The sequence below is a fragment of the Bradysia coprophila genome, chromosome X (genome assembly GCF_014529535.1).
Source record: "Bradysia coprophila strain Holo2 chromosome X, BU_Bcop_v1, whole genome shotgun sequence".
Lineage (NCBI taxonomy): Eukaryota > Metazoa > Arthropoda > Insecta > Diptera > Sciaridae > Bradysia > Bradysia coprophila.
Genome location: NC_050737.1, coordinates 409,297 through 423,942, shown reverse-complemented (window position 1 = coordinate 423,942; position 14,646 = coordinate 409,297). Strand labels below are relative to the sequence as shown.

Here is a 14,646-nt window from a genome sequence, read left to right as displayed (position 1 = left end):
ACAAGATCACATTGAAAAATGTTGCAACAACGAATGGAAAATAATACACCTCGAGCGTCCAAAAGGATTAAGATGCATAGGTCATCCAAAGCTACCTTTTATTGAATTGATACGCAACATTTAAAAATACTCACTCGAGGATGCTCGAATGGCACAGAAAATCAATTTATAATAAATTTCGTTAACAATTGTTGTGGGGTGAACAGTTAACATTCAATATTTTGAAAATATGCGAAATAATTTAGTTGTGGAAAAGCTTTTGTGTATATCAGACAATGTTCGGTCTATACACGGAGACACAACGATCTTGAAAATTTATGTTAAAGTCTCATGAGTAAATACAAAAAAAAACTTGACCTAAAAGAATGTCTAATGAATTCATCAATGATATAAACCGCCCATCGATTTTGTTTAAATTGACTCAAATAGACGTGAATACCAAAAAAAATTCAAAATGATCCGAGGTTTTGTCCCAATTTTTTTTGTAAAAATAAACTCTCGCTTCCAATAAAGAATATGTTTTTCACAACACAGACGAGAAAATTTTCATTTTCATTGTCCCGTCGAAATGGAGACTGCAACACCGCTAAAATCGAAAATAAAACTGAACTACAGTTTTTAACATTCAAAAGTATCGACATCTTATACATTTCTTATTTTGCTTACTTCTCTCATTTCTCCATATACTCGTTAGGGAGAAATGAGAGAAGTTGGAGAAATAAGAAATGTATAATATGTCGATACTTTTGAATGTTAAGACCTGTAATAGTTTGACTTAGTGAACCTCAGAGCGGTTAATCAAAGAAATCCGCGAATCTTTATGGACACAGCCAAAGCACCTAGCAGGGTAAAAAATAAAGTAGTACTTTAATCGAAGTATGCGAATATTTCCATACCTTTTTTTCATAATGTAATTGTAAAATTACCATTAAGGCTGCTAATGGTATTATTGGTATCAAAATACTACTCTATTTGACGTGTAAAATCCCCTATTACCCTGCTAGGTGCTTTGACAAGGCACAGTAAAGTTTTGCGAACATAATTATTCAAATTATGTCAGTGTTCGTTTGAGTTCACTTTCAGTTAGTATATTTTCATACGGAGAAATCAATAACTCAAGTAAAATATAGAACTGAAAATGTGTCGGTTTTCAAAATTCCAATCACGGCAGAATAAAATAAATCAGGCAGGAGTGTTTCATTTTCGAAAAGTCAAATAAAGGATCACGTGAGTTATTGATTTCTCCATATGAAAATACATGCAAAAATTCCCAAAAAGCCAGTAAATCACAAAACAGAAAATGTGTCGGTTTTCAAAATTCCGTGCGTGTATAAGCACCAAATTTTGCGTCAACTACGGCATTAGATTCGGATTCTGAGGATTCTTTTGAAAAACAGCCTACCGAAATCAGATAAGACGTATTTTCTAGTGGAATATTTTATATGTACTAAATAACCTCCATACAAACTGCACACACACTCTACGGGTAAGTTAGATGCAAAGCGTACTGCGTGCTGTGTGACGCAAATTGATTGGAATCTTAACGAAAATCGGAACTGATTTCAGGTTATATGCAAAGCCAAAAAAATTGATAACCGAAGAGAAAATGGCTGAACACCTACAGGGACTGCACATATCGCCCGATTTCACTTCACATAGTACACCAACGTTAGAGGACTACAGCAGTGACTCCGTGTCAATGGAATCGGATTCCAGTTCATCATCCACAGACTGTCCATTTTCATCGGCGCAAGATCTTGAACAAAAATTACGAAATGCTCAGCGAATAACGATCTGCGAACAAATTCGAAAGCTACAAAATGAACCAGTCATACCACAAGTAAGAGATGCTTTGCGAACGGTGCGATTGTCTGAGTGACTGATTGTTGTGTTTCATACATTCCAGGCGATACTAAGTCGATTCGAACGACCGTGTACGGCATTAGTACTGTGGCAGCCGCCTGCAAAAATAACGGAACTAATTGCGTTGCAGCGGGAACGGAAAGCTATGATGAGTGATGACGAGCAAGACAATAACAATAGCACCTCGCTCGACTACAACAATTCGATGGACTTGGATTTGTAGTGTCACGATTGTGGCAGCCGAATTATGTTGCGAATTGTTGCTCGAATTTTCTAATTGCTTAGTTTTGTGAACGTGGACGACGTGGACTGAAAGGATTTTATAATGAATGAAATACACACAATTTATATTTTGGCGGTACCTAATCGAGTTTGTCTCTTTTTACTTGAACTGTGGTGCATTTCAATTGGTTCAATGCTCGTTGAGCAACACTCCACGGTCAATAACGAATAGCGGCGAACTCAGAAAATGTGTTGGATCAACGCACTTCAAGCAAGAGTGATCATAGTCGACAGGTGCCAAGTAGAGTACTATTTTGAATGAAATGATGTTTTCCAGAGTTTTACAGTTTTGTGACACTGACAAACTGACAAGTTTCGGTACCCTTTTGGAGTACCACTCATGCTTGAATTGCGTTGGTTCTTGGTTGAATATTAAAAATGACGTCAGTGATTCCTGTGTAAGCTAAAACAACTAAGCCTCTTAAAAGAGTGGTGCATGCAAAATACAGGATGGCTTGAGAAAACGTTCAGGTTTTGATGTTAAAAAAGAAAGAAAAATTCAGATAAGACTTCCGAAGAGTGTGAACTCTCGAATTTCAAAGAAATCAAGTTCAAGAATTCGAATCTCTTGGACTACGAGTTTAATTTCGAGGAATTATACTCTCGGGACTTGAACGCTCTTCCAATTTCCCATTTTCATTTCTTCCACATAAGAATTGAGTTGCTACAGCTGTCGCCCGTTCTTCACAAAGTTCTGACAGAATGCAGGTTAAGTTCTATCTGGGTTGATCACGAAGGCCGCTGCTAGTGGCTCCTTCTCTGATGCTCGGAACAGGTCGAATTCAGGATACGGAAACAGAAAACTCAAACCTAGACAATTCATCGAATCTAGGACGATTTATAGTCGACATCAGTCAGTGGCTTTCAGTTGCAAATGTCGTTTGTACAGTAGGGAATGTCTTACACACTTTGGCGATTTTTCTTCGAAATTCATCATTTTTGGTTGATTTGTTGAATCACCAAGAAAAGTCGCCAGAATGTAGAGAAACGCCAAGAAATATCGCCAAGGTGTGAAGAGACTCCAAGAACCATGAAGAATTGAAAACTTGTCTTAATGGCGTTTCTTCACACTTTGTCGATTTGTTATTTTTTGGCGATCTGACTTTGGCGATTCTTCACGGGAATGCAATCGATTTAGTAAGTGTGATTATCAAATACCTAAAACATCATCGTTGATAAGAATGTGTTGAATGAAAACTCAATTGCCTACATCTGGAAAAGTGACTTACAATTTGTGAGTGTATAGTTCTTGCGATTTAGCATCCTCCAGTCGAGTCGCATTTTGTGTGTTACGATAAAGCTGAAAACACCCGAGCAATAATGAGAGTTGCTATAGGGGAAAATTACGATACATTTTCCATTGTATTGCAATTTTCACCACAGGTTGCACAATAGAAAACGCAGCATAAGAACTTGAACACCGGTATGTCGACATCGATTTGCTTGGATTTTTTTCGCATAATCTATTGCGATAAATTTACTAGGGGTTAGTCTAACTGGTGGCTGTGATGCTAAGTAAATTAAATTTCGTTCACTGGACTTCGATATATTTTGGGAGTTTTGAACGGGTGCAAACGCAGCAGCTGATGGTCGACTGTTACACTGTTGGACATCGAGGGTAAATTGCTAAAATTGAATGCAAACAACGATGCCAAATATGAGGCGATGAGGCAAACATTCACAGTGTATGAAGGTCTAGTGATCAAAATATTCGTAGGTCTGCTCCGTATGCTCACTTTCCCACTGCATAAAGTGGTTGTCTTTTCGAGATGTACAGTGGAATACGTTACCGTCGTGCCCAGTCACGTGAGAAGGCGAAAAAAGGCGATCGACAGTGATGAGACAAGGATTTTTATTATATAAATTGAAAAGTTGAGCGAAAATTAATTTTAAAAAAAACGTTTGGACAGTATCTCCTATCATTATTAGGCTATCAGCAACAACTCGTACGAGCTGGAAAATCATCCTCTTAATTTTTTAATGGCTGTTGATTCTTTTGAAGTTATTCTTTCTCGAGAAAACGAATCCTCGCTGTCAGTAGCTCAATCTGAAAATTAATAAAACACTTCAGAGAGGGTCCTACGCTGTAATCCAATGCTTTACCTCACGCTGTTGATTATTTATCTTCGTAGAAGCATCCTGGCTTACCTTTGCTTGACCTTTCAAAGTTGCAATCTCGTCTTTCATCCTTTGATTATCTTCCAGCAGGTTCTGGTTCACGATTTGAAGATCAGTCAAAGACTTCGACAGCCCTGACACCTGAAAACGATTCCAAGATCAAACGATGTCTATAAAAATCCAATGCTTTACCTCGCGCTGTTGAATATTGGTAATTTCCTCATCTGCTTTTGCTTGACATTTCAACGTTTCAATCTCGTCTTTCATCCTTTGATTATCTTCCAGCAGGTTCTGGTTCACGATTTGAAGATCAGTCAAAGACTTCGACAGCCCTGACACCTGAAAACGATTCCAAGATCAAACGATGTCTATAAAAATCCAATGCTTTACCTCGCGCTGTTGAATATTGGTAATTTCCTCATCTGCTTTTGCTTGACATTTCAACGTTTCAATCTCGTCTTTCATCCATTGATTTTCTTCCAGCACTTTCTGGTTCGTATCTTGTAAATCAGTCAAAGACTTCGATAGCCCTGACACCTGAAAATGATTCCGAGATCAAACGATGTCTTTAAAAATCAGTTTTCTGTAAATTCATACCAAGATTGGTACTTGCAATGTGTCCATTCCATTCGACTCTGATCGGCTTCGTGTTCTAGTTGGTACTTCTAGTGTCGTAGACACAGGTGACGCATTTCGGACTGGTGTTGAACTGCCTCCTAAAGAAAGAGGAATTGACAGTCTACAGAGAACGAACAACATGCGAAAAATTCATTCGTAATACTTACGATTGTAAGTTTTCAGCTCGTCCAGAATTTCGGGAAAATTGTTCAGAAATTTCTGGCCAAAAGTCAGGATGCGCATCCGACGCTGTTCTGTGGTGCCCCTCTTCGCCAACCTTTTAAAACTCTCCGGCTGAAAATTGTCATTTGGCCAGAACCATTCAGTAAATACTCCTGGGTCAAGTCTCTCATTCGTAACTAGACGCCAAATTTGTTCCACCAGTTTTTGTACCAATGCAGGCAGATCGATGTTCGACATCAGGATCATCGACCGTAGCTGTCGGTTTTTCTTCTATCGCGCTTCTAAGGTCTGCCAGAGACCTTGCTTCTCTTGCTGACTACATCATGTCTATTTATATTTTATTGTTCATAATTTAGTGGTTGAAAAACACTTACATCTTCTCCGGTGGTGCTGTTCATAATTTAATAATAATTTACTTCGAAAAAGCTATTCAAATTAACTGAATGGAGACACAAACTCACTAAATAACCTCCATACAAACTGCACACACACTCTACGTAGAGTGTGTGTGCAGTTTGTATGGAGGTTATTTAATATGTACCTAGAAAGGACTTCGACCCTAGACAACAAAATTACTTAAAAAAAATATATAAGCTTGTGTGGCTAGCAAGAAGTCATCAACAACCGAAAACGAGCACTTTTCTTACAAAAATTTCTCCACCTACAAGAGCCGAACAGAGTCGTGTAAATGGAGAAATGGTTGTAAGAAAAGTGCAAGTTTTCGGTTTTTGATCACCTTTCACCAGCCACACAAGCTTCGACGAATTTTTTTGAAAGTGGTTTTGACTTCTAGGGTCGAATACCTTTCTATGCACTTATAAAAAAGTCCACTGGAAAATGCGTCCGATTTCGGTAGGCTGTTTTTCAAAAGAATCCCTCTCTACGATTTGACATTTTTGGTGGATGACTTTGATGACTCGATGACTTTGACAGTTTTGATTGTTTTTGTAGACAGTCAATATATAAATAAAAGAAAAATATTTATATTTTGTATCGCACAGTTTTGCGATAATGTCCTTCCACTGGAATTGTGGGAAACGGATAACATTGTCTAATAACAATACCACAGCGACCCGAAGTTTCAATGAATTCAATCATGGACTAGTGTTAAGTGCCGCTCCTCTCGAGGACAATGTCTTATTTGAAGTGCGAATCGATCAGAAGGTATTATCGATTTTTCGTGATTTAAGAAAAATTCCGAAATTGTCGATTAACTGAATGAATGTCGAATCGTAGGTGTCGTCATGGAGTGGCAGTATCGAGATCGGTGTTACGTCCGTTCATCCGGAAACTGAACTGCCAGCTTGTGCCACAAAAATGTCGAATGGAACTTGGGTAAGGGAAAATTCTTGTTGGAAAAATTATTTCCTTTCCGACTGAATGACCAACGACTCGAATTTTCAAAGTTAATGGCCGGGATCAGTATCCTCAAAGACGGCTGTTCTCTAGTCGAAGCATATGGCATTGATTTGGACAAATTGAAAGAGGGTGACCGAGTCGGTGTTATGCGAACGTCTCAAGGCGATCTGATATTTTACATAAATGGTGAATCGCAAGGAATCGCAGCCAATAACATCCCTAATCCAGTGTACGCGCTCGTCAATTTATACGGAAAATGTGTTCAGGTTTCGATGTATCCACCGTTGGACCAACAAGTAATGTGCAGAGCAACTCAGTCATTTACGGGTCAATTTAATTCCGATTATTGTCATCTTAGTTTCAGACCGATTCTATTGACGTTGTCGAAGACGTGAACATACGAATGCCTATCGACGTTCAGGTTTCGCATCCGTCGTCTCTGCATTTAGGTGGAGGAGGTGATATAACGGACATCAATGATCGTTTACGTTTTCACAATCGTTGTGGATCCTTGGTCAAATTAAGTGCAAATTGTCGTACAGCAGGTTGGTAGTCAGTAGTCAGTGACCTGAAGTCGGTCCTGCGAATTTTCAATAAATTGAAAATAAAATCAATAACCAACAGAACGACGACGTCCACTGGATGAATTCAATAATGGCGTTGTCATGACACATCGACCGTTAAAGGACAACGAATTATTTGAGATTCGTATCGATAAACTGGTCGATAAATGGTCCGGTAGTATCGAAGTTGGTGTTACAACACATAATCCAACAGCGTTACATTTTCCAGCTACGTAAGTGACAAGCCAGTCGGCAGGGTTCTTTTTAATTTGTTGTTTTGGGTCTTAAATTTTCCATTCGTGTTGACTCTCATGTAGAGCAAATTCATGTAATTTTGAAGTCTTCTTAACATATATCCAAGGCCGGGCTTTATGCGCGATCCTCGAAGGTTTTTTTTATTTTTGGTGTGAACGAAGGGAATTTTACAGATTTTCGTCGTTTAACGCCCGGATGGCTTTTGGGTAGCCGATGCGGCCCTGCGTATTACGACCTAAACACTAGATCTGAAATAGAACTAAACAAAAGTCCAAGAAGGGAAAGGTCAGGAGATTCTTTGATTTAAACGGAATATAGTGGTTATTGAGGTGACTCGTTTTTGTTGTCATTGTTACGAACCAGATAAAATTTAAATAATGGGATTACGTTGAAATGAATTTGTTTGTACTGTCCAATGAAATGAACGAGATGGAAAGTTTATGTCTAAGCTAAAGCAATTCTATGAAATTCTCATTCCACTTACGATGTACGAGTTTCCACCGAATTGTCTTTCACATTCTCGTTTCCATCAGAATGACAAACATGAGAAGTGGAACCATAATGATGTCCGGTTCGGGCATTCTCACCAACGGGAAAGGAAGTCGTCGCGAATATGGTGAATTCAATTTGGACGAATTGCGAGAAGGCGATCGCGTCGGAATGATGCGAAAATCGAACGGAAATTTGCATTATTACATCAACGGTCAGGATCAGGGAGTGGCGTCGACTCGTGTCTCTGCCACATTATGGGGCGTTATCGATCTGTATGGCATGACCATAAAAGTGACCATTGTCGATCGCGATGAACGAGAGCAGCAGAATTTGGTCACGCGCCGCAACAATTTGATGACACTGCAAACTTGTTCGGAGGAGATTGGTGTACACAGTCCGGAAGCGGAATTCATTCAGAACAATGATCGGTTGACATTTCATCAAATTTGTGGAACGCATGCACTGGTTACGCATAGCGGGCGTACAGCCTTAAGGCCAAAGTAAGTTTTGGATTCGTTTCACCGGACCTTTAAAAATGATTAAATCTTATCAGCGCTTCCGACGACTTCAACAATGGCGTTGTGCTGACCAGACGTCCTTTACGGCCGAATGAAATTTTCCAAGTTCGATTGGAACGTGTGGTGACCAAGTGGGCGGGCAGCATCGAAGTCGGCGTAACGACTCATTCACCGAACGAATTGGAATTTCCGTTCACGATGACGAATGTCAGGTGAGTTTTCGTATTTTGTAAAGAAATTGAATTTCACGAATTGAGCAAAGTTTATTAATCAGAAGTGGCACTTGGATGATGACTGGGAATGGTGTGATGATGAATGGGACTACGGTTATCGAACAGTATGGTCAGAATTTGGATCGATTGCAAGTTGGTGATCGTGTTGGCGTTGTTCGAAAAGATGATGGAACGTTGCATTTTTGGGTGAATGGTGTTGATCAGGGGCCAGGAGCTTTAAATGTTCCAGAACGAGTGTATGGAGTTATTGGTATGGTCGACACAAACAGTTGTGCCCCATCCATCTAACCAACTTCATTTGAACAGATCTCTATGGGCAAGCTGCACAAGCTAGTATTATTGATACGTCCGAATGCGGTAGTCCTGACACTGGTAATTCAACCATTTCCAACACAACGCTGTACAGCAGCGAACCGAAATTAAGATTTCACACGTCATGCTACGGTCGAAATGCTCGCATTTCCAACGGAGGTCTCACGGCCAGTCGACCGAAAGCTCTAGCAGAATTTAATGGCTCGATAGTGTTCAGCAATCGTCCACTGAGATATCGCGAACTATTCGAGGTTGTTTTGGAGACGATGATTGACCATTGGAATGGAAGTGTTGAAATTGGCCTGACCGGAATCAGACCCGATGAAATAACAATGGCTAGCACAGCCACTGATTTGGAACAAGATACGATAATGATGTCAGGCAGTACGCTAATGTACAATGGAGTACTGGTCCGGCATGACATGCCGTTTGATCTGGATAGTTTAACGACTGGTTCACGAATCGGCGTCATGAAAAACGGTCATAACATTCACTTCTTCGTGAATGGGGAAGACCAAGGACCGGCGTATGAATGTCCTATTCAAAATATGCACGCCGTGGTCGATTTGTACGGACAGTGTGCTCAGGTGAGTATCACCAGCGGAGCAGACATACGAGCACCGTACGCAACCAGCGAAAATTCTCAGAGCTTGCAAGCAACGTCGGTCATCCAGCCAATGTTGATCGAGTCCAAGCATCGGTAAATAAGTGGGCATGGCAAGACTGTAATGGAAATTTACTAAATTACAATTTCATTACAGTTGGTCATGCATATCGGGCAATGTAACCCTTTCGCAAAATTGGACATATGCCAGTCGTTGCACAAATTTATCGTCAGCTCTGTCGCGATGTTTAATATTTTCGGAGCATCATTTAACGCCGGGGGAACCATTTGATATTAAAATTACCGAATACAATAGTCTGCTAGCCGGATGTTTAAAAGTCGGCGTTACGGATCTCAACTTAACCGATGAACATGTTCGCAAAAATATTCCCGTTTGCATGAAAAAGATCCCGGGCAATGTGTGGTACGTGTCGGGCAATGAAATTCGTCACAACTCGAAACTGCTACAACGTTCGATGGCCTCGCTGGAATGGCTTCGTGTCGGCGATCGCATCACTCTCGATTTGACATCGTCGCGAACGCTGAAAATTCTCTTGAATTCGGAGGACATGAACATCAATTTTCCAGTCGTTGGATCCGTTAGTTTGTCTGTCCACTTGTGCTGCGATTGATTTCAAACATTTGTATTTTGCTAGGACGTGTACGCAGTGGTTGAGCTGATTGGCACGACAATGGCGTGTCAGGTGATTTCGTCGCAAGGACCAGCATCACCACTTCGTCCATGCAGTTTGCGTTTGCAGGATTCGTTGGAGTGTGTGGAGAAGAGTTTCTATGTACGGCGAGGGTCATATATCGATTTTTCCCTTTGTAACTAAACTTCCTTTTCTGTCGTTCACTGTAGAATCAAGACTCGATGCTGGAATCGATTGAATCGGAAGCATTGTTCTTTGAATTCGGCGAAAGTCACGGGAAAAACATTCAATTATCCGACGATAAACGAACTGCCCATCGATATCAGGGATATAATCACGGAATCGTCTGCGTCACGAAACCATTGTGCAAAGGACATAGTATCAGTGTAAGTATAAAGACTTCGTGTAACAATGCGAATTGATTTTTGGTTGAGTTCCGAATACGATGCATCAACGCCCGGTAGTTTCTAAGATTGATAAAACAGCATTTAAACCAAAAATTCTTTTCACACCACCAGATGGAACTGCAAAGTTTTATTTTGACCGCTTCGTCATTCACATTTATTTTGACGGGAGTGAAAGTCATTGCACTCGCAACAAATTTTTCATGTATATGGCTTGGGTACCTACCTACCAGTGTGTACACATTGTTTTTATCGTACCTTGCACACTGTACTCGTTTTTGTTACACATTCATTTCGTTACGCTTTAAACGGCAATATTCATCGCAATAACATATCTCCAATAGCCGTGATCGTCTAGTGGTTAGGACCCTACGTTGTGGCCGTAGTAACCCAGGTTCGAATCCTGGTCACGGCAATGTGCAAAACATTGTCACGGAGGAGAAAATTTTTTTCTCGTCAGAAAATTTATTGGAAATAAATTTTCTGCTGCTGGCGATCTATAATTTTGGTAAAAAAAACGATGGATTAGGGTTTTGTTATGATTTGATTCAGTACACCAAAAAGCAGTAGCAGTCAAGTTGGTACTCCCCTCCATTTTTCAATGATAAGGATGATAGGCTGTCTTCGTGAGACGACTTGATAAGACCTACGTCCATTTATGTTTATGTTTAAAAAAAAAAAAAAATTGGAACGGCAGACCGAACCATGAAAATTACCATTAGAAGACCAATTCATTCGGTCGGAACAATGAAATGGAAATTTTCCAATTGGAATCCTAGATGCACTGCGAAATTCCAATCAGAAATCAACGATACATTTGTGGAATTATAAAAATTTACAATTACAATCCAATTCATGCTATTCCGCATGCGATACCAATATTACCACACATATATACTATACTTATAGTGTGATATATGTATCGAAATGCTATACGTGTGGAATGATAGAGAAGGAATAGAATTATTCGGAGTGACATTGTTCTTAAATGATTCCTTCCAAGTACCTAAAATAATCGTTCTTTCGATGAGGATGGTTGTTTGGCATTTGTGATTAAAATTTCTGCCGAAGAATGTCTTGCGGAATTTTTAAATTGAATTTTCGATCTCTTACATAGACACATGATGAAAAATTCAAATTTAGATTGAGTGTCTTTTTGCAGTGGTCTTTTTGGTTACCGGGAAAATTGTCGGGAAAAATATGGACCGGGAAGTCAGTTTCAAGTTTTTGGTTACGGAGAAATTTTGACTCGGCTACCGGGAATAAGACATTATTTCCGAGCATGATGTTCGAGTACTTTGTGAGAGTAAAACAAAGTCTTATCATGACATTTTGGTATTTACATCAGAGGCTATGAATAATACCAAAAGGCATAAATTTAAGACTTTCGAAATGTGGCATCCGTCAGTCCCAATGTGTTCCACTGCAGTCACTTCACAAAAAAATAAATATTAATGGGAACGAGACAATTATTGGTGCAGCTGGTATATAGGATACCATGAGTTCTAATAACTACTCCATATGTCTCTTCTACCTATCGTTTGTCCAATATCGAAGGTAGCTTGCTGTGAATCGGCTGTGGTGGGACCACAGACTTCACTGGAGCTTACGGATGCCTGTTACGTATTCAGGAAACCTGTCCAACGCACTATGTGCTACCATTTATGTACAAAACCTGTGTTGCCTAAATTCATGTTGTCGAAAGTCGAGTCTGGTATGAAAACAGAATATTTTGTTCGGGAATCGCACTATTTGAATGGTGTACAACACTCCAATCGTACCCTTCTTTCTTTTCCAGGTACGAATCCCAAACAGAATATTTTGTTCGGGAATCGCACTATTTGAATGGTGTACAACACTCCAATCGTACCCTTCTTTCTTTTCCAGGTACGAATCGATCAAATTAACACCAAGTGGAAGGGGACAATTTTACTGGGCGTCATCGGCGTTACACCAAATAATTTCATTTTCCCTTCATCGGCGATATTATTGAAGAGACCCTGCTGGATTGTAACGCACGATTACACCAACATTAACGGCAATAAAAACCAAACGAAATACGGCGAACTACTGAACTCCATCCAGAAGGACACCGTAATCACAATCAGCTTTTCGTTTTCGGGAAATCTGTCGGTTACCGTTGGCCAGAAGACTTTAGACGATTTGGCGTCCGGTTTGCCACACCATGTGTATCCAATATTCGATTTGTATGGCAGGTGCGAAAAGTTGACCATTTTGAACACGGAACAGAAGAATGGCAGTCCCATCAATGAGGAAGTGTTACCGGCTACAACAAGTCATGCACTGAGTCTGGATTCGGATAGGAATGTGCCACAATGTGAGAAGGCTGATCTGGAAATTCATGAAAAAGAAACGGATACATCGTTGCCGTCCAGCAGCTTGGTTGGCACTTCAATTATGTATGATAACTTTTGAATCATCCAAAAAATTAGACAATTTGAAAAATCGATTTTGTTACAGGGCTCGATCTGTTGCAGAAAGCGTTTCCGAAAATCTGTTGATGAACATTTCGATCAAAAATCGTTCTGTCGAAACCAAAAACGACTTTCCTACCAACTCATCCGCTTCGTCATGGTGAGTTCTTTGATACATTCAAAACCGAATTGTCTGAACGCTACTTTTCTTCTCCCCAAAGTTGTTTGCGAGATTCACTGCAACTGCAACATTCCACCAATTTGAATATCCAACGAAGCCAAAGTACACACCGTTTCAACAATGGCGGTTTGAATTGCTTGGACAATAATCGCGAACAAGACACAAATCAAATAGGCGATGAGGCAGTCGAGGATGAAAGTGTAGAATATGCAGAAGCACGTAGCGGGTCGATAACATACGATACCAATCTCGCGATCGATTCGGATGACAGTAAGTGAAAGTTGATTTGTTCTATGCACCTTCCGTTACCTGCGACAAAACTATAATGCCTTCCAAACAACTAGATGACGTCGACGACGAATCAAACATAAACCCGCAACAACTCCTACTTGATGCTTTCGAAAGGTACAAGCAGGCTACATCCTCGTCCGATAATTACGGGAACCCACAGCAAAGAAACGAACCATTATCGCTTGATTTGAATACTTCATCTGGTGAAGCATACAACACTTCGTTTAGTAGTCTTCCAGCCATTAGTACGAAGGACTGTGATTATTTAAAGTTGGTCATGGGTTTCCAAAGGACTTTAGTAATACCGGACGCGTTTTTTGTTAGCGACACCCCCATCTGTTACTGTCGGAAATGCGTCACCAGTGAAAGTACTTCGGTGCTGACGGGTAAGGAGTTTCTGAAATTGTTCGACGGAAGTAATGAAAAAACGTTCATGTGGATGGATCATTACAGGTTGGATTCGGTTCAAAATTAATCAATTCATCACCAATGCCAATCTGCCCACAACCTCAGCTGTCGAAAATAGTGGCAGTGCCGATTGGACTACGGCATTCTACTTGACTAGAGTCGATAAAATTCGTGCGATATTGGATCACGGTCAGCCGTTGCCAATTGGTGCGACATTTAACATGATCCACATCCACTTGACGTAAACTTAACGCATTTCCCTTCTCTGAATCGTAGATACATGTGAGGGAAGCGGTGGCCATCAGAAAGACGATTCCGGTTTGGGCGGCCACCTAAATCTGCTGTCAGTTCCGAATTCGCCAGCCAAACCGCCGACGAATTTCACACATCGTTACATGTCCGGCCGGACTGTTTATTCGATTGACACAGCATTCGAGGTGCGCGTGCGGACTCAGTCGTTATGCGTGGCTGAATTAAGCGAAGGCGATGGAAGTGGTTCGAGTATGTTTAGCGAAAGCGTTCAAAAGTGGACAACCAAAGAAGCTGGAGCGTGTGTACTAACTGCACTGTTGTTGAAACTGACGCCAGTTGAAATGCAAGAGGGTTAGATCACTGCATTATTGTGGAATTGATTCCTATATGGTTATTTGTTGACCACTGTACACATTGTGATCATTAGAATTTTAATCGAAAGAGAAAAGTTTTTAGTTTGATAGAAATTGAGACTGGAGACAGAATGGAGAAAGGATATTCGCGATTTTAGGTTTCGTATATCTCATCTAAAATGTCGTTAAAATCTCATTGCTGTGCTATTTGCAAAAAGGGCCCGAAATTACTGATTTTAGAGCAGTCCAAATTAAAATGGGCCCATCCA

At 40.3% G+C, this 14,646-nt stretch overlaps 3 protein-coding genes and 1 non-coding gene across 5 annotated transcripts; 3 read left to right on the top strand and 1 right to left on the bottom strand.

Annotated features, from left to right (window-relative positions):
• Window positions 1-1,545: 1,545 nt before the first annotated feature.
• Window positions 1,546-2,229, top strand: LOC119085721. The gene is made up of 2 exons (XM_037196169.1): window positions 1,546-1,840; window positions 1,907-2,229. The coding sequence occupies exons 1-2, from the start codon at window positions 1,607-1,609 to the stop codon at window positions 2,084-2,086; spliced, it is 414 nt and encodes a 137-aa protein (XP_037052064.1). The 5' UTR covers window positions 1,546-1,606; the 3' UTR covers window positions 2,087-2,229.
• A 1,995-nt stretch (window positions 2,230-4,224) lies between these two features.
• Window positions 4,225-5,124, bottom strand: LOC119085653. The gene is made up of 5 exons (XM_037196101.1): window positions 5,049-5,124; window positions 4,861-4,979; window positions 4,654-4,800; window positions 4,456-4,602; window positions 4,225-4,404 (listed from the first exon to the last, which is right to left on the bottom strand). The coding sequence occupies exons 1-5, from the start codon at window positions 5,122-5,124 to the stop codon at window positions 4,225-4,227; spliced, it is 669 nt and encodes a 222-aa protein (XP_037051996.1).
• Window positions 5,125-6,003: 879 nt separating this feature from the next.
• Window positions 6,004-14,472, top strand: LOC119085706 (neuralized-like protein 4). Of its 2 annotated transcripts, none has more exons than XM_037196155.1 (18): window positions 6,004-6,228; window positions 6,301-6,399; window positions 6,471-6,719; window positions 6,782-6,968; window positions 7,048-7,219; window positions 7,775-8,233; window positions 8,287-8,463; window positions 8,526-8,734; window positions 8,791-9,496; window positions 9,558-9,999; window positions 10,057-10,194; window positions 10,263-10,439; window positions 12,345-12,877; window positions 12,939-13,052; window positions 13,114-13,343; window positions 13,418-13,750; window positions 13,818-13,979; window positions 14,049-14,472. In XM_037196155.1, the coding sequence occupies exons 1-18, from the start codon at window positions 6,076-6,078 to the stop codon at window positions 14,378-14,380; spliced, it is 4,872 nt and encodes a 1,623-aa protein (XP_037052050.1). In that variant the 5' UTR covers window positions 6,004-6,075; the 3' UTR covers window positions 14,381-14,472. The 2 variants fall into 2 exon arrangements, with proteins under 2 accessions (XP_037052050.1, XP_037052049.1); XM_037196154.1 differs by having other exon boundaries at window positions 8,514-8,734.
• On the top strand, window positions 10,801-10,872 carry Trnah-gug. The gene has a single exon. It is a non-coding gene; the product is annotated as a tRNA-His (tRNA).
• Window positions 14,473-14,646: the final 174 nt, after the last annotated feature.

What these genes read in the sequence shown, in the direction of transcription:
- LOC119085706 (XM_037196154.1), top strand. Translation starts at nt 6,076, where the DNA reads ATGTCCTTCCACTGGAATTGTGGGAAACGGATAACATTGTCTAATAAC. An exon ending in TGCAAATTGTCGTACAGCAG is followed by an intron (nt 6,969 to 7,047) that starts GTTGGTAGTCAG and finishes AATAACCAACAG; the next exon opens with AACGACGACGTCCACTGGAT. An exon ending in TTGATCGAGTCCAAGCATCG is followed by an intron (nt 9,497 to 9,557) that starts GTAAATAAGTGG and finishes ATTTCATTACAG; the next exon opens with TTGGTCATGCATATCGGGCA.
- LOC119085653 (XM_037196101.1), bottom strand. Translation starts at nt 5,124, where the DNA reads ATGCGCATCCTGACTTTTGGCCAGAAATTTCTGAACAATTTTCCCGAA. An exon ending in CCAATATTCAACAGCGCGAG is followed by an intron (nt 4,603 to 4,653) that starts GTAAAGCATTGG and finishes AATCGTTTTCAG; the next exon opens with GTGTCAGGGCTGTCGAAGTC. An exon ending in CCAATATTCAACAGCGCGAG is followed by an intron (nt 4,405 to 4,455) that starts GTAAAGCATTGG and finishes AATCGTTTTCAG; the next exon opens with GTGTCAGGGCTGTCGAAGTC.
- LOC119085721 (XM_037196169.1), top strand. Translation starts at nt 1,607, where the DNA reads ATGGCTGAACACCTACAGGGACTGCACATATCGCCCGATTTCACTTCA. An exon ending in ATGAACCAGTCATACCACAA is followed by an intron (nt 1,841 to 1,906) that starts GTAAGAGATGCT and finishes CATACATTCCAG; the next exon opens with GCGATACTAAGTCGATTCGA.